Source organism: Barbus barbus, assembly GCF_936440315.1.
Source record: "Barbus barbus genome assembly, chromosome: 1".
NCBI lineage: Eukaryota > Metazoa > Chordata > Actinopteri > Cypriniformes > Cyprinidae > Barbus > Barbus barbus.
Window position 1 is genome coordinate 17,096,875 of NC_136729.1, and position 22,891 is coordinate 17,119,765.

Below are 22,891 nucleotides of genomic sequence, written 5' to 3' on the forward strand. Positions count from 1 at the left end.
CAGCATAACTGAAGTTAAATTTCCCTTTATTTTGAAAAAAATGGGATAGTCAATATCTACAGCACAGAGGTGGTCCCCGATTTCCCTTTTTGCATACCAGGTTTTAGCATTAAAATTACATCTCATAAATATTAATGTATGAAAATATGCCTGCTTGCCAAGATGTGTATAACTAGTGTTAGAAGTGTGATCCATACTGGAAAACAATGAAAATCGGCTTTTTTAACCTAGCACTACTGCGATGATCTTGCGCTTATGTCTGTGTGCCTGTCCTGTCTCTGGAGGGTCTGTAATCATTGGTGTTGACTTCAAAGGCTCCAGCCAGGTCTTTAACACTACTGGCGGCTCGAGGTTTATCCAGGATGTTTCCTACAGCCTTCGCCTTTCGTGGGTTAGTGTTCAAACTCTTAGATCTGAGTGAGGGGTACGTCCTGTCCTCTGCAACATACAAGTGATCTGAGTCCGTCAGCTCCTCTCTTTTCTCTTCTCCTCCCTCTGTTTTGGTGCTTTCGCTATTCGCCTCTGCCTGATCCTCGTCTTTTTTCTCCTCACTTTCCCCTTGTTGCGTTTTTGTCCTCTTGCTCTCCTTAGGAGATCCTTCTTCATCTTGGGCCTCTCTTGGTCTTAATTTCTCTAAAGATGTCTTGGGTGAAAGTCCGAATGGGGAGGGATGAACTTTGTCATCGAAGCGTGGAGGCCAGCGACCTAATGTTGGCGATCTGCTTGCTTGATCCTGTAGGCCGTGGGGCTCCGAAGCCCACGTATTCCCTGGACTGCACAACCTCGACTGTGTCATCGAGACGTACAAAGTACCACTTTGGGATCTGTTCTTGTACGAAAGTGAGTTACTTTGAGCTTCAGTTGGGTACTGCCTCAGGGATTGCGCCCTTTCCAGAGGATGTGGAACTGCTATGTCTATTCCAGCTTCTAGCAGAGCTTGTGGATCTTTAGGGTGTTGAGCGGAGGTGAGTTTTGGGGATTGAGAGGTCTGGACTCGGTCTTGTGACTCGCAAGGAGAGATGAGGATGTCCACACTGGAGCTGGAGCGTGTCCTTTGCCAGAGGGGCAACACATCCAGCGTGGGTCTGTAGCAAGAACCTTGATGAGGGTTTAGAAGGAGGTCGCTGCTGCCAATACTGCCGCGTCTCTCTGCGTGGCCCTTCCTGTCCCCTGACATCTCCTCACCACGGTCCTCTGCATCCAGGTGCCAGCGGTACAAACTGTAGCCGTCTGCGCTGTTGATGCTACCGTGGCGAAGCAGGCCGGATTGGTCCATGGCCACTGAGCTCCCGGATCGAGCACGGACCAGTTCGCAGCGGTCGATGCCAGCCAGTCGCTCCAGTGCGTGCATCATGCGGCCGGAGAACTCCTCTAGCTGAGCCAAACGCAGGTCTATTGTCTGCAGAGAGGCTTTCATGGAGTGCTCTCGTTCATTCACTTCCTCTAGGCGCATGGACATGTTCTCGACTCTGCAACAACAAGTGTTTTAAATGGTTGTTGTTTGTTTTAACCTCAATATTTATTCTAAATGTATGGCTCAACCATTAGGATGCAAGTATGCGAGAATATTGGACCAGATGACAGAATTGTCGCCAGCTTTTTCAGGCCAGTGCTGCATTGCCACTAAACATTTTATGTTCACTGATCATGTGCAATTAGCAATTCTGCTAATTTGCCACCAAGACAATGTTATCTAGATGGCTAACATAGATGAGGATTTTTTGAAAGTCTCGAAAGCATAAGGGGCTGTTCACACAGAACACATTTCTGCATTCTTCTGCAGCGTCTCACACATGATGGCGTTCTAAAAACAGCACCCTTAAGTTAAAAGCTGCTCAAGTAAAAAAAAAAAAAATTTTCATTCTACTGTCCGAGAAAAAAAAACAAGATGCAACTTTTTTAAAAGATAGTCAGACTACAAATGACTTACATTCTAGCAAATGTGAATGTGGGACACAGGAAACACGTCCCACATCATAAAAAATCTGTTTATGAATTTATGGAGTAATATTATAACTGTTTTGCAGCTTATTACAAATGTCCATTTTCTCTGAAAAAAAAAATTTAATTAATAAATTGAAATAAATGCATTGCTAACTATAAAAACGGATTATTCAGAACCACAAAAGAAATTCCTTATTGTTGAGCCCTGAAATGACATTTGCAGGTGCAGTTATTATTTTTCATCCAGTACCTCTGGGAAGTAATTCGGATTCGCTCATCGTTGGAAGACTGCGCCTCGTCCTCCTTCTCTCTGAAGTACTCCTCCACACACTGTTCCTCAAACTCATACAGACTCTTCAGTTCCTCCAGACTCAGAGTCAACTCTAAAAAAAAGAAAAAAATGTGTTTTAAAATAGGCTGCTACAAGATTAATACATTGAAGCAGTAAAAATGAGTAACAGGAGTAATAACTCAGTCCGCGGTCTCTCTCATCCAGCTCCCCTTCCTGTTTCTTCCTGCAGCGGCAGCACAGGCGCTTCAACACAATGTACATGTGGCTGAAGATGATGAGGGGAGGAGGAAGCACCGGTCTGTCGTGAAAAGTCATGATGAGCTGGTAGCGTTGGAACTTCCATACTTGGTTGGAGATGGATTTCACTTCAAAGAACGTGTTGCTGTGAAAGGAATGAGTTCTCTCAGTGTTGTAGTGCTGATAATGAATCTATGAGAACATAATGTTGTGCTACAGTACTATGTGGCTCATCAGTGCTTACATTTTGTGTTTATTTTTTGACTCACTTGAATACAGCAATGAGCAGGTTGACCAGTAGGATGTTGGCTACCAATAAGTAACAGGCCATGATGGCAGGTGTGAGCCAGGCCCCAGGTATACATGGAGGGAGCTTCTTCCCATCTTCATCATACAGGTTTTCACCACAGGGTGCTGCCATACATTACAGAGGTTATGATGCAACCATGACATCATACTAGTGTTTGATAATTACATTTAATTGTGGGTATAGTGGAAGATTTTTGCACTCACGATTAATCTCCATCGCATAGACTATGAGTATTTAAAAAGAAAGAGAAAAAGCACAGTTAAAGACTATGGAGAACTAAACAAATATTAATCGTTTCACAATTAGCCAGCCATCTAAATAGTGCAAATATTTCAATTTCAAAATAGTCATTGTTAAAGATTTTTGTAAACTTCACATTTTAGGTTAAGAAATGAAAGATACAATACCATTCAAAGTTCTGGGTAAGATACTTTTATTCATAAAGGAGGATGCATTAAATTGACCAAAACTGACACTTAAGGCAAAAAGATTTAAAAGTTTTCTATTTTAATGTATAATTTTAAACTAATATTTCACAATAGTACAATTTTTACTGTATTTGATCAAATACATTCCTTGGTGAATATAAGAGACTAATATAAAACTCATGAAAAACCAACCCTAGACTTTTGAATGGTAGTGTAGGTTTGCACAATAAGTTTTTTCATAACCGCATTTTCACATACTTCTGTACAACAACCATTATTTATGTTTTTATGTTCTATATTATCATTAAATTCTTCCAAAAATAGTAAAAACTCAGTACTTGAAATTCATTTGCACTGTATCCAAAATGGACTACATGCCAAGATACTAGCAATTTTCTTTTTATTACTACAAAGTGCAAAAATGTTATACACTCACCAGCTACTTTATTAGGTACACCTGTTCAATTGCTTGGTAACACAAATTACTAATCAGCCAATCACATGGCAGCAACTCAATGCATTTAGGCATCTAGATGTGGTGAAGACGACTTGCTGAAGTTCAAACCGAGCATCAGAATGGGGAAGAAAGGGGATTTAAGTGACTTTGAAAGTGGAATGGTTGTTGGTGCCAGGCGGGCTGGTCTGAGGATTTCAAAAACTGCTGATCTACTGGGATTTTCACGCTCAACCATCTCTATGGTTTACAGAAAATGGTCAGAAAAAGAGAAAATATCCAGTGAGCGGCAGTTGTGTGGACGAAAATGCCTTGTTGATGTCAGAGGAGAATGGGCAGATTGGTTAGAGATGATAGAAAGGTAACAGTAACTCAAATAACCACTCGTTACAACCAAGATATGCAGAATACCATCTCTGAACGCACAACACGTCGAACCCTGAAGCAGATGGGCTACAGCAGCAGAAGACCACACCGGGTGCCGCTCCTGTCAGCTAAGAACAGGAAACGGAGGCTACAATTCGCACAGGCTCACCAAAATTGGACAATAGAAGATTGGAAAAACGTTGCCTGGTCTGATGAGTCTTGATTTCTGCTGCGACATTCAGATGGTAGGGTCAGAATTTGGCGTAAAGAACATGAAAGCATGGATCCATCCTGCCATGTCTCAACGGTTCAGGCTGGTGGTGTAGTGGTGTGGGGGATATTTTCTTGGCACATTTTGGGCCCCTTAGTACCAATTGAGCATTTTTTAAACACCACAGCCTACCTGAGTATTGTTGCTGACCATGTCCATCCCTTTATGACTACAGTGTACCCATCTTCTGATGGCTACTTCCAGCAGGATAATGCACCATGTCACAAAGATCAAATCATCTCAGACTGGTTTCTTGAACATGACAATGAGTTCACTTTACTCAAATGGCCTCCACAGTCACCAGATCTCAATCCAATAGAGCACCTTTGGGATATGGTGGAACGAGAGATTCGCATCATGGATGTGCAGCCGAAAAATCTGCAGCAACTGCGTGATGCTATCATGTCAATATGGACCAAAATCTCTGAGGAATGTTTCCAACACCTTGATGAATCTATGCCACGAAGAATTAAGGCAGTTCTGAAGGCAAAAGGGGGTCCAACCCGATACTAGCAAGGTGTCCCTAATAAAGTGGCCAGTGAGTGTGTATATTACATGTTTTGACTGTATTATCATTAAAAACTGTATTTGAATAAATCTTTTATTTAATTTTTTATTTAAAACAGCAACACCTTATTTTTATTCTTTTTTTAAATTTACATTTATTAATTTAGCAGCTTACAAATGAGAATTATACAGGCACAATTTAACCAAGCTAGCAGCTACAAGACACGAAGACTTAAAACTCACAAGCAGGGTTGGTAAAAACTGGCACGGTCACACATTCGGTCCATCACACATGATTCAGTAGCGGGTGAATGCCATTGCAGTGTAAATGGTCACATGGTCAGGAGATGAGACACAAATCTTTCTGTATAGTTCATAGATACAGAGAGGGTGGAATGGAGACGAGATGGATCATCCACACATGAATCAGGAAACAGAATCTTACTATGAATTCTAGTCTTACGGTCTATTGAGTCAGCAAACACTTCTCCATAGATCATCCAGTAGGGCACGTAGAAGATATTCCTCGCCAGACGCCACGTTGGCTCCTCATCTGGGTGCAGGATGGCCTGACGTGCCACACCGAAACTCATGAGAACCACCAGCATGATCACCACGAAGTACAGCATGTCAATCATCTGCGCACACACACTCAAAATATCATTATTCTTCAGAAAACAAAAGCTTTTTAGCAATTAATACAAGTTTTTCTGCTAGTTCTCACCATTTTACCAATCATCATGACATACGGTCCCAAATACTTGTTAACTCCAAAAATGTCGAGGACACGAATGTACCAGAAGATGATGTCTACACAGTAGATGACGCGTCCGTAGCCCATGTAAGGCTCATTCTGCAATCGCAGTAACAGTCCCATGAGGAACGTGGTGATGGCAGCCAGGTCAGTGATATTCCAGTACTCTTCAAGCCATACGTTTATCTTCTGTTTCAGTTTTCCCGGCTCTGACATCAGGATCTGCACACAAACACATGTGTCCAATGAAGAAAAAACGCATACAAATGACAATATAGCAACACATTTTCTGTTTGTGAACTTCACCTGTCTAACTTTCTCTAGTCCAAGAGTGATGATGTAGGAAATGACGATCCATTCCTGCAGTGATGGCCATCTCTCCATTTTCACCAGGATGATGTAATTATATAGCATCAGGTATACCAGGTAGGCAGTCTGAGTAGATACATTAATCATTGTTTTGTTTTTTTTAAATAATTTTACTTTTTTTTTTTTTGCTTTTAAATAATATCATACCGTATTGAACCAGAACTTGGTAAACGGAGCGTTATAGAAATAGTATATCTTCTTCCCAACAGGCACTCGCTTTTGTTTCTTTTTACCATCTTCCTCATCACCTTTCTTAGACACTCCGTCCATGCTCATGGTGCCATCCTGAAAATAAATACCCACCCTGAGAGTTTCTCACTTTCGCCTCATAAAGATCCATAAAAAATTAAGAAGCCAATGTAGAATTTGTATTCTACCATTCAAAAGTTTAGGGTCAGTACTTTTTTTTACTGTTGTTGAAGTCTCTTTTGCACACCAAGAGGGCATTTATTTAATCAAAAATACAGAAAAACAGTAATATTGTGAAATATTATTACAACCCGAATTCCAGAAATGTTGGGACGTTTTTTAAATTTGAATAAAATGAAAACTAAAAGACTTTCCAATCACATGAGCCAATATTTTATTCACAATATAACATAGATAACATAACGTTTGTTTAAACTGAGAAATTTTACAATTTTATGCACAAAATGAGCTCATTTCAAATTTGTTGCCTGCTACAGGTCTCAAAATAGTTGGGACGGGGGCATGCTTACCATGGAGTAGCATCTCCTCTTCTTTTCAAAACAGTTTGAAGATGTCTGGGCATCAAGGTTATGAATTTCTGGAGTTTTGGTGTTGGAATTTGGTCCCATTCTTGCCAGATATAGGTTTCCAGCTGCTGAAGAGTTTGTGTTCGTCTTTGACATATTTTTCGTTTAATGATGCGCCAATTGTTCTCCATAGGTGAAAGATCTGGAATGCAGGCAGGCCAATTCACTATGAAGCCATGCTGTTGTAATAGCTGCAGTATGTGGTTTTGCATTGTTGCATTACATTTTTGCATGATAGAGGTTTAGTTGGCATCTGCAGATGGCACGGCGGATTGTGTTTACCGACAGTGGTTTCTGGAAGTATTCCTGGGCCCATTTAGTAATGTCAATGACAGAATCATGCCGATGAGTGATGCAGTGTCATCTGAGATGATGAGATTTGCAAAGCCTTTACAATTTGACGTATTCCACAATCTTTTTCCACACTCTTTCTCAGACTGGAGAGCCTCTGCCCATCTTTACTTCTGAGAGACTCTGCCTCTCTAAGACATCCCTTTTATAGCTAATCATGTTACAGACCTGATGTCAATTAACTTAATTAGTTGCTAGATGTCCTCCCAGCTGAATCTTTTCAAAATTTCTTGCTTTTTTAGCCGTTTGTGACAACTTTTTTGAGACCTGTAGCAGGCATCAAATTTGAAATGAGCTCATTTAGTGGATAAAAGTATAATATTTTTCAGTTTAAACATTTGTTATGTACTATATGTTCTATTGTGAATAAAATATTGGCTCATGTGATTTGAAAGTCTTTTAGTTTTTATTTTATCCAAATTTGAAAAATGTCCCAACATTTCCGGAATTTGGGTTGGACAATAAACATTTTTTTTCATTGTAATATATTAAGAAATGTTATGTATATATTTTTACCTTGCCAGATTTGTTATCATCCTCTTTGTCTTTGAGCTCTTCTTTGTCTTTGGAGTTTTGGTAAGACAGATCATCTCCAGTTCGGAATTCTAGGAGAAGAATGGTTGGAGGAAAGATGATTCCAAGGATTACCTGTGAATGATATAAAATGATAAAAATGTTGATATGTAATATTTAGAGTGAGTGACTTATAAATGTAGTGTGTTTATTTTGTATTGCAGACCTTTAGTCCATTGCTCTTGCCCACCCGCAGGCAGCCCATCCACATGTCAGTGAGCAGCATTTGGCTGCAGGTGTGGGCTATAAAGTCTCGGTGTTTGGCAGCTACAGCCAGTTTCAGACAAGTGGAGTTACTCCAGTTCTTCAACTCATACGTCAAAAGCTTCATGGCCACCTGTTCATCATGCTTGTACGACTGATCTAGCAGCTCATACGCTAACTGACCAAATTCCCTGAGTGTGAGATGGAGAAGAGAAGAGACTGTTGTGTTGACAGTTTCATTAAGAAATAAAAGTGAAAGTGAAGTGAAATACAGCCAAGTATGGTAACCCATACTCGGAATTTGTGCTCTGCATTTATCCCATCCAAAGTGCACACACACACACACACCGTGAACACACACCCGGAGCAGTGGGCAGCCATTTATGCTGCGGCACCCGGGGAGCAGTTGAGTGTTCGGTGCCTTGCTCAGGGGCACCTCAGTCGTGGTACTGAGACTGAAGAGAGCGCTGTACATTCACTCCCCCCACCTACAATCCCTGCCGGCCCGAGACTCGAACACAACCACAACCTTTGGATTACGAGTCTGACTCTCTAACCATTAGGCCATGACTTCCCAATTAATAAAAACCACAAACAGATTCTATTCAGCCACATGCAACCTGATACTGCTTTGCCCTTCCTAAGTAAATTAATACATAAATACATAAATTGTTCATAAAATAGACAAATTAATCAACTACAGTTCAAAAGTTTGGGGTCAGTAAGGTTTTTAAAGAAAGTCATACTCTGCTTTTTTTGTTTTCTTTTTAGCAAGGACGTATTAATTGACCAAGTGTGATAGTAAAGACATATTATATAATAATTGCTCACTTGGAATTATTGTCTAGATCCTGCGAGATGTCGTCCACTAGTTCGCTCCGTGAGGATTCGTGCGCCATGGCTTTATAGAGTTTACATGCAACCAGAGCTTTGGCCATGGCCTCTTCTCCCCTCTGCCAGAGAAACAGCGCCATCTTTTGGCGCTTCATGAGAACAGCCCACACCATCAGCTCATGGAAGGGGTACTGGAATCGACTGACCTCTGGGTCATCAATGTCAATATCGATTTCTTCCTCTTTCTTCTTCTTCATCTTCTTTTTGCCTTTAGGTCTTGGGTCATCGTCCTGTCGAAAACAAAACGAAGTGATTGTGTCTGTAAATAGGCTACTACAAGTTTTAGCTACTAGTCAAATTTCTCTCTGTCTGTGTGTGTGTGTGTGTGTGTGTGTGTGTGAGAGAGAGAGAATACATATTAATACTGAATATTTACAAAAAATCTGCCTTTTTTTATGTTTTAGTGGCTTACCTCCATACCCAGGAGTTTCAAAGCTTTGGGCTAAAAGAGAACAGAAAGAGAGAGAATCAGACGTTTTTGAGCATATTTTATTATTTAATAACACATTGGTAAATAACTGGTTAATCTATTTTATGTCTGTTTAATTTCTCAAAAGTGTGGAAACTGAGAAACAAGTTACTATTAATAATTATCTATATTTTTGCTAGACCATAGACTAAGTAAGAACAACTAACTGGCCCAGTAATTGACAAGTCAGTCATTTTTGTTTGATATTTTTCTGTAAAATATTTATATATTTTATTATATTTTTACTATATGTTCTGTAAAATATTTCTACTCTAAATATTGGAGTTTTTTAGCCCCTGTGTTTGCAGGGGAAAAAAGACTTTGTATTTTCAGATATGCATGAATAAGTGTATAAGAGATGGTGGTAACTCACTCTCTTCAGTCCATAGAGGTTATTATAGAGTGTGCGGAAACTTTTCCTAGTATAGTGACACCGATACGCTCCTCCCATGAAGTACTCCAGAACCAAGCCAATGTCAATCAGAGTGATCTGGTAATCTGGCGGTAGGTTTCCCTGGAAATATTCATTTCATAACACCATAAAGTAACTTATTCTGTAACTGCTAAAACTAGAGTGAAATAAAAGTATTTATGCAATGCTCTTACACAAATCAAACACACAACTGCATTCACACACTGCTAAGAAGATTAAAGTCTTATTCTTAAGAACAATAGGCCATAAAATTACAGAAAAATACAGTGTATGTTTTAACTTATTTTGATAACCTCAAAGACAAGAAAGACCATAGCACAAATTATTAATTATGAACTTTACCTTTTTGACATCTCTGACCACAAAATGTAATGTGTTGGTTGGCCCTAATTTCTGAATTAAAAATAAAATAAAATCATAAAACCATACACACAATTCAGGGAAAAGCCCATTAGGCTTCATCTCCTGTAAAACACACAGATATTTGTGGGATAAGTGCTTTCTCCTCAACAACAGATTGTTGATATAATAATGGATAATACTAAACACACAAATGACATTTTCAATACTGCATGGAAAGAGAGAAGTGAACAGCAGTGAAAGCTCTAATAACTGGATATGTTGGTCATATTTGGTTGTTAAAACATTAAATGATAAAACAGAGAGGCTACGTGACCCTCTAATATTCCATAAATTGTGTGCCAACTGTGTTGTAGAGTTCTTCCAGTCGTGGGATTGTCAGGAAATGGTGGATGTTGACGCCATTTTCAATAAGGAGCTTCACAAAATCCACTCTGTCAAGCACGAGTGCGTCCATCATGGCCTGCTCCAGAGAATTAACCTATTTTACACATCAACACACACATGAAATTTTATTGACCAACAAGAACATACACACATTTATATACTGGAATATTTTTCTATGCACTTTTAATTGGCCATTGCACTAGTGTTTATCACTATACTATTCATTTGTAAATTATGTTTATATGTTCATAGTTTCTGCATATAGTGTGCATGCTCTTACATATTACATATCCATCTGTATAGTATGTTCATAGTACAGCCTTATCTGTATATTTATTGTATATTTGTAACATTGTAGACACTGTATATCCTGCACTTACTGCTTATTGCACTTCTGGTTAGATGCTAACTGCATTTCGTTGCCTTGTACCTTACATGTGCAATGACAATATAGTTCAATTTAATCTAATCTAAGACAGAATTACTTTAATTAGAATATATACAAATCCAGCAGTGTATTCAGCAGTGAGTAAAGCAAATACTCACTAACACAATATTAGTAAACAATGAACCTTACCCAGTTACGCAGCTCTAGTTTTCGAGGATCTGTCTCCTCTGGAGGCTCAGGTTTGGATTTGGCACCTTTGCCCTTCTTGGCCCTGGCAGGTTTCCCCTTGCTGGCACGGGTGGTGATAGGGCTCTTTGGTTTATCCTGCTGGCTCGTGGATGAGGTGGGCAGGGACCCAGCAGGCTGATGATATAGACATGTAAATATGTATTCAATAACTTCAATACAAATACTATAATATTTGTATGTATGTATGCACACACACACACATATATATATGAATACTGAGTCTCTATAGGCAATCTATGTGCTGTATTTCCATTAGCCCTTCACCTACAGGCCAGTGTTGTCCATGGACGAAGATTTGACTGCGAGCAATATCCACACGGTTCCAGGCCAAAGCTAAACTCAGCTGGTCTGGAGCAGAGGCATTTGTGCCTGACAAACCCAAAAATTGTTAATGGAATAAGAGAGAAAGAGCTGCATTACAAATATTTTTGAAATAAATAATTATATTTTGATACAAACAATATATTTTCAGGGATGTTACATTTAAATTTTCAGAACTGGTCCTATTGTATACTGTGTGATGTGTGGTCTGAACAAGAGTTCACCTTTCAGCAGAGCAGTTAAGATGGCCATCTCAATATCCTGCTGACCCTCTGAGGCCGTGCGGAAAACTGTGATCTGTTACAGCACAAAACATAAAACTGTGTGGAATGCATGTAATAGCATACTACATTATACACTACTGTTCAAAAGTTTGTGGACAGCAAGTTCTTTCTTTTGAAAGCAGTTTATGTTGACCAAGGCTGCATTTATTTGATCAAAAGTACAGTAAAAGCAGCGATATTGTAATAGTATTACTACAATGTAATTTTTTTTAAAGGTAATTTATTCCTGTGATGGTGCTGAATGCAGGCTTTGACTCCAGTCATATGATCTTTCAGAAATCATAATCTCTAATTATCTGTCATGTTGCACACAGCGGGGAGGAACACAGAGATGTGTATGTAACTCAAAATAATAGTCTTTAAATCCAAAAGAGCAAGACAAGGCAAGGCTGAGACAAACAGGAACACCAGGAGTAACGAGTAGATCAAACAACACAAACTTAACAGACAGGAACTTAAGTACACAGGCTAATTACAGATAACTAAAACACAGCTGAAACTAATAAACTAATAAACACACTTGACAAGGACAAGAAACAAACCAAACATGGAAACATGAGGGCGGGAAACAAGACACACGACACAAGGCTGACATTATCAGTGTTGAAAACAATTATGCTGCTTAACATTTTTGTGGAAACTGTGATGCATTTTTTCAGATTTTTTTATAAATAGGATGTTTTAAAAAAACTGCATTTTTATTTAAATAGAAATCTTTTTTAAAATCCTTATTGCCACTTTTTTTTAAAGCATTTTAATGCATTCTTGCATTTAAAAAAAATACAAATCTTACTGACCCCAAACCACTGAGAAGTAGTGTAACTCTATGAAAGACAAGCACAAATCGACCTATATGGTCACAGTACTTAACGATAAATAAAAATATGAAATAAACAGTTATAGTATTTGTTTATTTACTTTTCCACAGCTGTTTTTAATTATCATGGTTGGACAGAAATGTAATATATCTATTTGTCTGTATATATATGTTGAAAGACAATAAATGATTAGCTGGTCAGATAATATGTGAGCAATAGAGAGATCATAATGATTTGACCATGAGAGTGGGCAGTGAGTACTAATGCATTGTGTTTAAACATGCATTTATATATTACATTATGCAAACTTTTTACAAGGCTCCAAAAGATAACATATTCACATCAGTAAGGCTTTTTTTTTTGATGAATTTAATATCTTAAACTTCAAAAAAGTACAACATTACAAATTGCTACCTAGAAAAGCCAAGATGCACAAACATGTGAACTGATATGTGATTTCTAAGTTTCCCATAGCTACTGTAAATCATGTGTTCTTCGCATGGTTTTGAGGAACTTGCCCCGGGTTATGGAAATCATTTTAAACCTCATGTCTACATTTGGAATGACAGGGAAATACGATGGAAAATTGTGAGCTGGGTGGTTTGAAACTACAACATAGGAAAAAATTGCAAAAAATTTAAATAAGAAAATTAAAAGAACAATGTATGATATGAAAAAGGCAAATGAGTCCAAATGAATAACAGTCATGTTTATTATCATATCTGTGAAATATAACACAATATAAAACAGAATGTTGCTCATAAATACACAGCATGTTTTATATTATGGCAAAAATCTTCAACAAAGTTGTCTTTAATCTGTTTTCTTGACATCCCATCCTTTATTTTACTCACCAGCTCTCTTTTCTTCATGCACTCCATCACCATGAGATAAATCTGCTGTGCCTGATTCCGGTTGTAGTTGAATGTCTTCTGTATAGTTACTAGAAGCTGGTCTCTAACACTATCATTAACCAACCTGCACCAGAACAAGGTAATGGAGACCAAGAGAAAGAGCTTTTAGAAACAACGAGACCAAAGAGGTTCAGTGTTCAGGGACCTTTAATATCACAAATATGTTTTTTTCAACAGCACAATACCCTATCAGTAAAAACTTACTTTTTCTCCTGCAGTCAATTTACCTCAGAAAAAAGCACTTGCAGAACTGCACCTTTAAAATTCCTTAATAATCATTGAATCATCATCAATATTTTCCTCACCCATCCTCCTCAGAGTACTTGTGAGCGAATGAAATGATATCTGATGCTCGGCCGCTGCCGTCGCACACAACCACGGGTACAGGAGGCTCTTCACGCAGACTCTCCAACACAATAGAGATTACATTCGGCCCTCCTTCAAGAATCAGACACACCAAAGGGACCCCATGACCCAGACCTGTACATAAAACACACATAAAACACACTCATGTACAAATGTGCACAAATTAAGCAGCGATTAGATATGAAAAGATGCTTTTGAGCACGATTAAGATGGTTGTTTTAACTGCAGTATGGGATGACGTCTGGACCTCCCTTTGCTGTCCCAGCCTCATCAGGAACTCCAGGCATAGGATGACAAAGGGAAACCCAGGAGGTCACAGACTGGGCTTTCCATCACTAGATCAACATTCATGGACTCCAACAGTGTTTTGACAGTGTTTTATTCCCTTTTGACTTGATGGCTTCATTAAAATTGTTTAACTTTCTTTTAAAAGCTGACTTAACTACTAAAAGTTGACTTACGTGTGTTGATCTTCTGCAGAGAGATGTGTTTCTCCAGCTGCCTGCGCAGTCGGACCTCCGCGCCATACTTTCCATGAGTGCCGTTGTCAGCCAGAATGAAGTGGGAATGGCTGTTGTTAAGCACAGAAAGTTTGCTGAGAGGGTTGGACATGGTTTGGTAAGGTCGCGTCACCTGGTCAAAGCAAAAACACAGACACAGTGGTGATACATCGGCCAAAAACCTAGCAGAAACCAAACCTGAAACATTCACTTATGCTGATTAAACACGAGTACATGCATTGCTGTGCAATGACACGAATGGCTTACGTCTCGTCCGATCAGATCCTCTTTATTTTCCACAATGCCCCATGGTGCAATTCCGATGGCGCACACCTTCCCACGGGACTTGGAGGAGTGGTCTTTCAGCGCATCTCCCACATGCCGAATCACTCCTGTGTAATGTGACAAGAAGGAGTAAACATGAAATTATTAGTGTGTCATGTGATGGAGTCATTCGCACTTTCTTGCACAACAGGAAAGCAGATGATTCATTATCGGAAACAGCAACAGAAGACCATTTAATTTATGTCAGTTTAGTTTAGGTCACACCATGACCTAACCTTCTAATTTTTGTGCTGCACTTCTCTGTGTTGTCAAACACCCACCTGTACTAACTCCCCCAGTGAAGATCCAGGCCCCAGTGGTAACTGCTGCTTTTATCAGTCCCTTTCCAAACACTTGCTTGAGTTTGGGTTGCAAGTCGAAGTTCTGCAGGCCTCCATGCACAGAGATCAGCAGGGTGGGCAGCTCCAGCTGCCAGTCTTTCACCATCAGATGCAGAAGGTTATCAGGCTTGGTATCATAGGACACACGGATATACTGATGATAAACAAGGAAGATCGGAGAGATAATGATAAGACTTTAAGCGTTCAAATGTTCAGGACAATTTTTAGGATGACTCCCAAAGTGTTTGAGCACATTTTTGTTCAATGAAAAACAAATGAATCACATGGTTATCTGAAAAATACCATGGCCTTGTTGACATGACCTCCTCCCTGGAATTCAATGATGCCGTATGCGTCAGTGGGCGTGGCTTGTGTGTGCTTAGCAACTGACCATTTCTCTTGTGGAGGCTCGGTCTGCACCCCCTGGTCTTCCTCTGTGCTCTTATTGGTGGAGCCAGGAAGAATAGCCACATGTTGGTTTACTAGCTGACCGCACCAACACCTACAATAGTTGGCAAAAAGGAAAAGTCAATATTAACCGCAAAAGCATACCACATTAATTTCTACAAGTTTATATAACTTCTCTTGAGTGCCGAATGAACAAGCATGTTTATGGATTTAGAACTATCATGTTGCTGAGCTCAAGTTTAATTTATTGTATTAATAGTTTGTCTTTTCTCAATTTACAGTTAAAAAGTATCACTGACCAGTGTTTTTATTTTAGTTTCCATTTTCATATTAGTTTTACAAATTTTGCAAAATAATTCTGTTTGGCTTGAATTTTTTTTATTTAGCAATTTTAGACTTATTTTGTTTCTATAAGCTGCCAATGCAATATTTATAATTTTGTAAAATATTTAATTTTTCATTTAATGTTTGTATTTTATTTCAATTAACAACAACAAAAAAGTTAATAGTTTTGGTTTTAGTTTTAGTTAATTATAACAACACCATTACTGTCAGTCCCTTGTCTTGTTTCCCCCCTACTCTCGTGCCCATATTTGGACTTCCTGTCCCTGTCCTTGTTTGTCATCATTAGTTCATTTGTCCCCAGCCCTGTGTCTAATTGCTCCACACCTGTTTCCGTTCTTCCCTGTTGATTTCCCTGTGTTCATAAGCCCTGTGTTTCCCTGCCTCTGCGTCCAGTCTGACCGTCGTCTTAATACGGCAACGTGTGTGTAGCTTTGTAAATAAAGTCTAAGTATTCAAGACAGTCATCGCTCCTAAGTGTGATGTGACAGTTACTCACTTGTTGGGCTCTTTGCTGGGGAATATGTGAATGCACTCCCTTTTTAGAAATGTCCTTTCAATCCATGCCCTCTGAAACTGCAAGACACAATACAGGAGAATATACTTCACTTATTCACTGTCATTTAAAGTGTATTGTCAACACATTTCCTAAATCTCTTTTGTAATTCATTACTTTAATTTCTCAGCTACAAAAAAGAACAAGCTGTTCTGCAGCTTATGTTTATCAAATTGTTTCTGACTTACAATGTGGAAAACAATGAAAACAGCACAAACTGTGAGAATAATTGTGATTATAAATAGTTTACCTACTATGCACAAGTACGAATGTGTGTGTTCAGGGTTTCCACAACAGCAGTAAAGCACTCTGGGTAAATTGAAATCACTTTAGACGTATTAAAATGATGAAAACAACTAAACCCTTCAAGGTCAATGCACAGTCACATTGCACAGTAGTATTTCTCCCACTCACAGTTGTTTACTTTCTATTCATATATTTAAGAATTTTAATTGCACTTGTATTTAAGACAATAATATATGAAAACAGGCTTGTTTATCACATGCATGCATACAAATATATAATATAAATCAGCTGGCACAATCAGCTTAATGTTATTTGTGTAACACAAGGGTAATTACAGAAATACGCCTGACCTTCAATGCTCCAAAAGCAAGCCAAACACATCACTAGAAAGGAAAATTCCTAAAAAAAAGAAAAGAAAAAAAAGCAAGAAATCCTGCTGTGGAGGATCTAACTTACAATATTCCACCAATAAATATCTGAGGTATATACCATCATTAACATTATCTCTCGAGCTCAAACTGACTTGCTAGACAGGCACTTACCCTTGAAAATAAAGAGAAAGACAAAAGGCTTGCATAACGGCAGGCTTGTCATGAAGTCTTCCTCCAGCCTGCCTTCAACTGCCTGTGGCCTTCATTTATGGAGCAGAGGTCTGGACCACGTGTGCTGGACCTCAGTCTCAGAGTCCCATGACCACTGAAGATAATCCTGCTGGAACCTCATGACCAATCCACCGGAACACCACAAACTAAAGCCTACACCGAGACGAGGGGCTCTCTAATCTGCCTCATTGGTCAACATGTTAATCTCTCCCATTAGCCCCTCCACACCTCTTCTTTATGCTGTTTGTTGAGGTAAACTGGGGAGGATAGGAATCAAATGAAAGATACAGGTGCCTCAAGTTCTTACTGAAGTCTTGTCAATAATTTAGGATTTATATTGGAGACAGTAGGTGTTTTTACCTTTTTCAGAAAGGTATTCTATAAAACTGTCTGTTTCTGTAGCAGCACCATATAAAAAGCCTCCCACAGAAATCAAATTAAGCACAAACGCTCTCATTCACAAAGAGCAGTATCGCTGAAACATAATCTGGCTCTGTCCCAAGTACATATGAGATTTGTGTTTAGACATCTGTCGACAGCTTTTGACATCTCTGGATTTGAGCATTTTAGAGCTTCATTTCTCCCAAATCCTAAAGGGTTTAGTCATAGAAACACACATGTGGAATTTCCCATGTTGAAAGTGAAGCTGCACAGTCACACAAAGCACTCTCTGAAACTGCACAAACAATATTTTTGGTTATTGTCTTTAAAATATATATTTATATGATTTTAGGCAAAAAAAAATATATGCATTATGAGTAAAACAAAAGCATATTTTTAAATATATTTAACATAAAATGCATATTTTTAGTATATAGTTTTTCATATGGTGTTTATATATATATATATATATATATATATATATATATATATATATATTATTTTAATTTATTTTTTTAACTACACATAAGTATAGCCAATATTGTCCCTATAGCTTCCTGACAAAGACTGACTAAATTAAACTGAAAGAGTAAACCAGACAAATCTGCTCCCTCCCACTGATCCCTAATTACAATTTAGCCCCTCAAAGCTCTCACATTAACACATGTCTACCCTGTGAGCAGAAACATAAAGGAGCTCTGTGAGAAGCTCAACTCAGATAATCCTCATCTAAGCAAATCAAGCAAAGAGAAAATGAACTCTGCCTACCAATAGGAAATGAAAACTAATGTTTCCACATGGTTTACAAGAAAGATAATACAGTAAATATTTTACAATGCAACAGGATTCAGTTCCAATGGATTTTGTAAAAGGTATTTGGGGTCTTTATTCAGAATTGATAAGCCATTCCCGTCCTCTCATTTGGATTGCCCCAAATCATATGATTCCAGGAGTTATTATATTCTAACATTATGGATGATTAAAAGTGCCTTTTTTGTGAACATTGAATTAACAAACATTGTTAATGAACATGTCCAGCTGTGAATGCTGGTTATAAGCATGTATGAATTTGATAAAGAAAAATGCTGTTTGTCAGTTTGTACCCAGACAAGGACGGAACAGACAGTTTGCAGAGTTGCAAGGTCAAGTGAATCATGACATTGCTGAATTTTTTAATGCAACCTTGAATTTTCATGAACTCCAGTACACCACTTTCCATTCCCTTGAAAACATAAGCTGATTTGAAATGATTTCAGGTCCATTGTAAGTCCACAATGTGTGTTTTGTCCACTTGTGTTTGGACTCGTTCCACAGAACTCTGCATTGATCACATAAGATTGAGACTTAGAGAGAACAGGGGTAAGCTACCCGGGACAGTGCTCTTTACTGGGCCATTATCAGAGATTAGAGGACAATGCTGAAAACAGGTTTTGTACGTGTGTAAGTGAACACTCAGAGATCAAGACCATCACTGGAATCAATGCATTCAGCAAATAAGTTTACACACATGGACAAAATCACTGCCGATATAAAAAGTTAACCAACAGAGACATTATAAAACAAGCCTGCAACATGCAAAAATCAGTCAAACCTCAAACATTCCCAATCCTAAACAAATTCAACATGAATGGAGTATGAGGTATAGCCAGACAGGTGAAAGATGGGAACGATTCTAGGGGCTTGTTTCTTCACCAACTCAAGATAACCCAGTTAGTTGCAGTAGAAATGAGGGGAAATTCAAAGCTTGTTGAGGTCTCTTACCTTCTGAGAGGATGTGCGTTTAATAGATGCACGCTTAAAAGACCCCTCTTTGCACTTTTTCCCTCCAAAGCCCCTGTTATCCATTTTTATGAGCTCCTAAAGTCCAGCCATCACCATCCAGCCTTACAGTCTCTGTGACTAGCACACCACTGAACACAGTGATGTCCAACTCCAGGATTCCACAGTCAGATGCAAATAATATGACGTTGACACAAAGACCCCCTTCCCTGACTACTGTATGTGTGTGTGTGTGTGTAATCAGGCTTAATGGAGTTGCCCTATGAGTGATGCTTTTTAATGCAGGAGATTTATTATGGTGATTGAAGGTAAATCTGGGTAAAAGTCTAACAAAAATGGCTCTAATGCTAAATAAAAAAAAACGCATGGTTAGGTCATGACTTGGGAAGTATTAAGAAATCGAAATGCAGGGCTTAGCTGTGAATAGGAGAGTGCAGCATAATCACTCATGTACCAATGTTCAGGTGATGAGATCACAAAATCTATTATCCAAAATGTATCTCATTATTATCAGTTAAAAACTCAAGATTATAAAAATATAAAGTCGTTTGGTTCGAAATGTAAATGCAGCAAACGCCTATTTGTTCTGCTCCTGCAACTGATACACAATGTAAGGAATAAAGACAGGCATTAATTCTTCAGATTACACTTCTGATAGCATTTCTGACAGATTTAATGTTCAGAATCACTGAATTGCGAGTGAACTTTACACAGTTCATCGTAAGTTGATGGTTTTGATACATTTAAGGTTATTGGTGAGAGCTAATAAGAATTAAACTCTGCAAAAACATTTGAAGACACGACCAGTCAGCTAGTGCACATTCAGCGGTGCGTACGTTGTATTATCCTGTTCATTTCAAGGAAAAAGCCCATGGGGAAAAAATTATTCAACACAAGAGAAGCCAAAAACCATTTAAAACAAGTTTATTAGAGAATAAGCTAAATAGTAACAAACCGAAAAGCATTGGCATTTCTATGAAAATTATATATATTTATTTATAAAAAGAAAAATTCACGTGACATCCAAGGCCTTGTGTGCTCCATACGTTTGTCAGTCCTCCACAGAGTAGGTTGATGTATGAAGGCTGGAGAACTGTTACTCGCAATAAATAATATATACACAGTCCCCCCTGTGTGCCTCGTCTTCAATTCTTTTCATCCTTCCCATCAGCCAGCTTCTCTTTCACTCTCTCTCTCCACCTTAGCTTCACTCAGCTGCATTAGACCCAGTGTCTATAACAGAGAAAAGGTTTAATAAGGAGGACTGCATCACAACACCAGAAGTATGAAAATATTGAACACCAGCAAAGTGTATCAAATGTCTTACTTTTGCCATCACATGCTACAATTTTTACTTTGTCCACCTTGACCAGATCCGTCACCTCTCGGAACTCAACGTCATTTAAAACAAACGTCCAGACGTTATCGCAGAATCTGTATGTGTTCAGAGATCCCTGTGGATAAAACAAACAGCAGTGATTTGAAGCATGTCCAGCTCAACGCAGAGCTAGTTATTCAAATAACTTGCATAAGCAGACAAAACTTAAACTTCAATTTTAAGGTTATTGTAGAGCATTAACATTCGCTTGACTTACCCTAAAATTGACCCTGTTGCGGACCCGGTTGGCCAGTGCGGTGTTGATAGCTTTATCAAACTGTAAAAGGACTTGGAGGGCTAATTGTGGTGTGATCTGTTGAGTCTGTGGAAGGACAGAAAATACAGTTAAAACACATTACGCTTCACTGTATTTTTATTTTGATTAAACACCAATAGGCTTTCTGGTTTCTTGAGTGGACTGATTCAGGAATCCCATCTTAAATCGGAGTTAACATTATTAGGCATAAGTCTGCCTGCATGATTGTTATTATTAAACACATAAGTTACAGGCATGACTGTTATGAGCCCAATCTGCGGTAATGTGAATATACATTTCAAGTAAACCTCTAAGAAACACTAAAACAGTTCATTTATCCCTCACTGGAGCATTTAAATTCACAACTTATTCTGATAAAGAGCAGCTCAATTACAAACACAGCTGTCGTTAGCTAACACTCATTAACTTTAATAAACCCACATATCACTAACCACGATGAGAACAAATCGTAGGATTTAACAATAAGATACGATATAATAAACCAACGAAGGTAGATGACTAGATGTAATCGTTTTCATTCTGTTATCTGTGTTTATCGATTAACGTTAAGTTACATCATTCTGCTCTGGCTAGCAATCGAGCTAGATAACTTCACTTTGATTCAACACTCTTACCTGAATAAGTTCATCAAGACTCTCCTGTAGACTGTTCCCGAGGGTCGTGTTTCTGTAGAGTTGATATGCCATATTTTCAGTGCGAACGCTGTACGCTGTTTTGTTTAAAATAACCGTTGGATCTTCGCTGGTGCTTTGTGATTTGCCCGCTGGCTAAGCACTTCCTCAAAATCCAAACTAAGACCGATCGCGCTACGGAAACACGCGAGGGACATAAATCCCCGAACATGAAGGTAGGGGGACACAAATCATCGAGGTGTTCGTACAGTTCCTCTTTAGCATGAAAAATGAATACTCTAAACATAACACATATATAACAATGCATATATATATATATATATATATATATATATATATATATATATATATATATATATATATATATATATATATATATATATAACAATGCTTTGTTTGTTTGTTATTGTTTTTCCTTTTTGCGATAATTGTTTTTCGTTACATATCCTTCCGTAAACTTTAAGTATGTTTTTGTTTGTTAGTCACATTAACAGTATCCATCCTTTTTTCTTGCCACTCTTTATTTCCCGTCCACGTGAAGTGAGGGAGAAAATAAGGATTTGTTGGCAGTAGATGGCAGCAAATGACAAGTCCAAGCCATTATTATTACCCTTTTAATCTCATGAACGTCAATTATTTGTTCCTTTGTAAAATGCTGTAAACTGTTCATTTGTGAATTCATTTTTTTGTACACTTTCTTTGGACACTTTTGTTTCCAATTTTATTAAAACAGATTTGAGGTTTTCTTATTTTTCAAAAGCTCACAAATAAAGCTCTCTTTGATTTAAAAAATAAAATATCATGTCCTAATCTTCATAATCTATTTTAGCAAAACTTTACTTGTTTACCATGTTAAGTAGATAGACTGAGGTCAAATATGAGCAATTTATTAAGTAATTTATAAATTAATATCAAAATGTAATTTTGTCAATTATGGAAAAAAAGATTTTGACAACATTATGTATTTTAAGCATACATAAAATGTTAGCTTGATATAAGTTTGTCTAAGCAGCACAAAGGAGTCACCCATTTCATTAAAAAAATATTTAAGGTGTCAAAACACATCTGAGATTTGGTGAAAATGACACTAGTGGAAATATTCATGGCTTTCATGATCAGTCAAATATTCTGAGCATCATCTGTGGGCAATCTACAATTCTTAATGAATTGTAATGACTTGTCAATTAATTCAAATATACTATAAAATTAAACTCAGTATGATGCATGTACTTCAAATATATAACTTCATATCTGCAATATCTGTAATATCTGCACATTTCAACTTTGTAATTCAAGTTTAAAAGTTTTAATAAACAATTTCATGTTAACCCTCTGTTATCGTGTTGCCTCCAGGCTACATACTTTATTTTAGTGTTTTTTAATAAAATGAGACACCCATTTAATTG

At 38.0% G+C, this 22,891-nt stretch overlaps 2 protein-coding genes across 3 annotated transcripts; both read right to left on the reverse strand.

Moving 5' to 3' along the window:
- Nucleotides 1–10: 10 nt before the first annotated feature.
- LOC306856077 (transient receptor potential cation channel subfamily M member 1-like) lies at nucleotides 11–19,371 on the reverse strand. Of its 2 annotated transcripts, XM_079395083.1 has the most exons (27): nucleotides 19,181–19,371; nucleotides 16,134–16,210; nucleotides 15,188–15,386; nucleotides 14,825–15,038; nucleotides 14,487–14,611; nucleotides 14,181–14,352; nucleotides 13,659–13,833; nucleotides 13,294–13,417; nucleotides 11,562–11,634; nucleotides 11,285–11,385; nucleotides 10,957–11,130; nucleotides 10,339–10,473; nucleotides 9,975–10,025; nucleotides 9,573–9,713; nucleotides 9,143–9,172; nucleotides 8,668–8,960; nucleotides 7,799–8,027; nucleotides 7,576–7,707; nucleotides 6,080–6,217; nucleotides 5,870–5,998; nucleotides 5,534–5,785; nucleotides 5,273–5,447; nucleotides 2,987–3,007; nucleotides 2,743–2,887; nucleotides 2,416–2,618; nucleotides 2,195–2,327; nucleotides 11–1,469 (listed from the first exon to the last, which is right to left on the reverse strand). In XM_079395083.1, exons 1-27 carry the CDS (start codon nucleotides 19,262–19,264, stop codon nucleotides 254–256), a joined length of 4,941 nt encoding a protein of 1,646 aa, XP_079251209.1. In that variant the 5' UTR covers nucleotides 19,265–19,371; the 3' UTR covers nucleotides 11–253. The 2 variants fall into 2 exon arrangements, with proteins under 2 accessions (XP_079251209.1, XP_079251210.1); XM_079395084.1 differs by lacking the exons at nucleotides 11–1,469; nucleotides 2,195–2,327; nucleotides 2,416–2,618; ... (16 more) ...; nucleotides 13,294–13,417; nucleotides 19,181–19,371 and adding an exon at nucleotides 16,979–17,048 and having other exon boundaries at nucleotides 13,571–13,833.
- Nucleotides 19,372–19,855: 484 nt separating this feature from the next.
- LOC306876628 (transcription initiation factor IIA subunit 2) lies at nucleotides 19,856–21,652 on the reverse strand. Its single transcript, XM_079427950.1, has 4 exons — nucleotides 21,468–21,652; nucleotides 20,794–20,898; nucleotides 20,526–20,652; nucleotides 19,856–20,431 (listed from the first exon to the last, which is right to left on the reverse strand). Exons 1-4 carry the CDS (start codon nucleotides 21,537–21,539, stop codon nucleotides 20,406–20,408), a joined length of 330 nt encoding a protein of 109 aa, XP_079284076.1. The 5' UTR covers nucleotides 21,540–21,652; the 3' UTR covers nucleotides 19,856–20,405.
- Nucleotides 21,653–22,891: the final 1,239 nt, after the last annotated feature.

Coding starts and splice junctions, on each gene's coding strand:
- LOC306876628 (XM_079427950.1), bottom strand. CDS start 21,539: ATGGCATATCAACTCTACAGAAACACGACCCTCGGGAACAGTCTACAG. Junction 20,899..21,467: donor GTCTTGATGAACTTATTCAG/GTAAGAGTGTTG, acceptor GTCCTTCCACAG/ACTCAACAGATCACACCACA. Junction 20,653..20,793: donor GCAACAGGGTCAATTTTAGG/GTAAGTCAAGCG, acceptor TTTTATCCACAG/GGATCTCTGAACACATACAG.
- LOC306856077 (XM_079395083.1), bottom strand. CDS start 19,264: ATGGATAACAGGGGCTTTGGAGGGAAAAAGTGCAAAGAGGGGTCTTTT. Junction 13,418..13,658: donor AAGTACTCTGAGGAGGATGG/GTGAGGAAAATA, acceptor GTTCTGGTGCAG/GTTGGTTAATGATAGTGTTA. Junction 2,619..2,742: donor CTGCTCATTGCTGTATTCAA/GTGAGTCAAAAA, acceptor TTCCTTTCACAG/CAACACGTTCTTTGAAGTGA.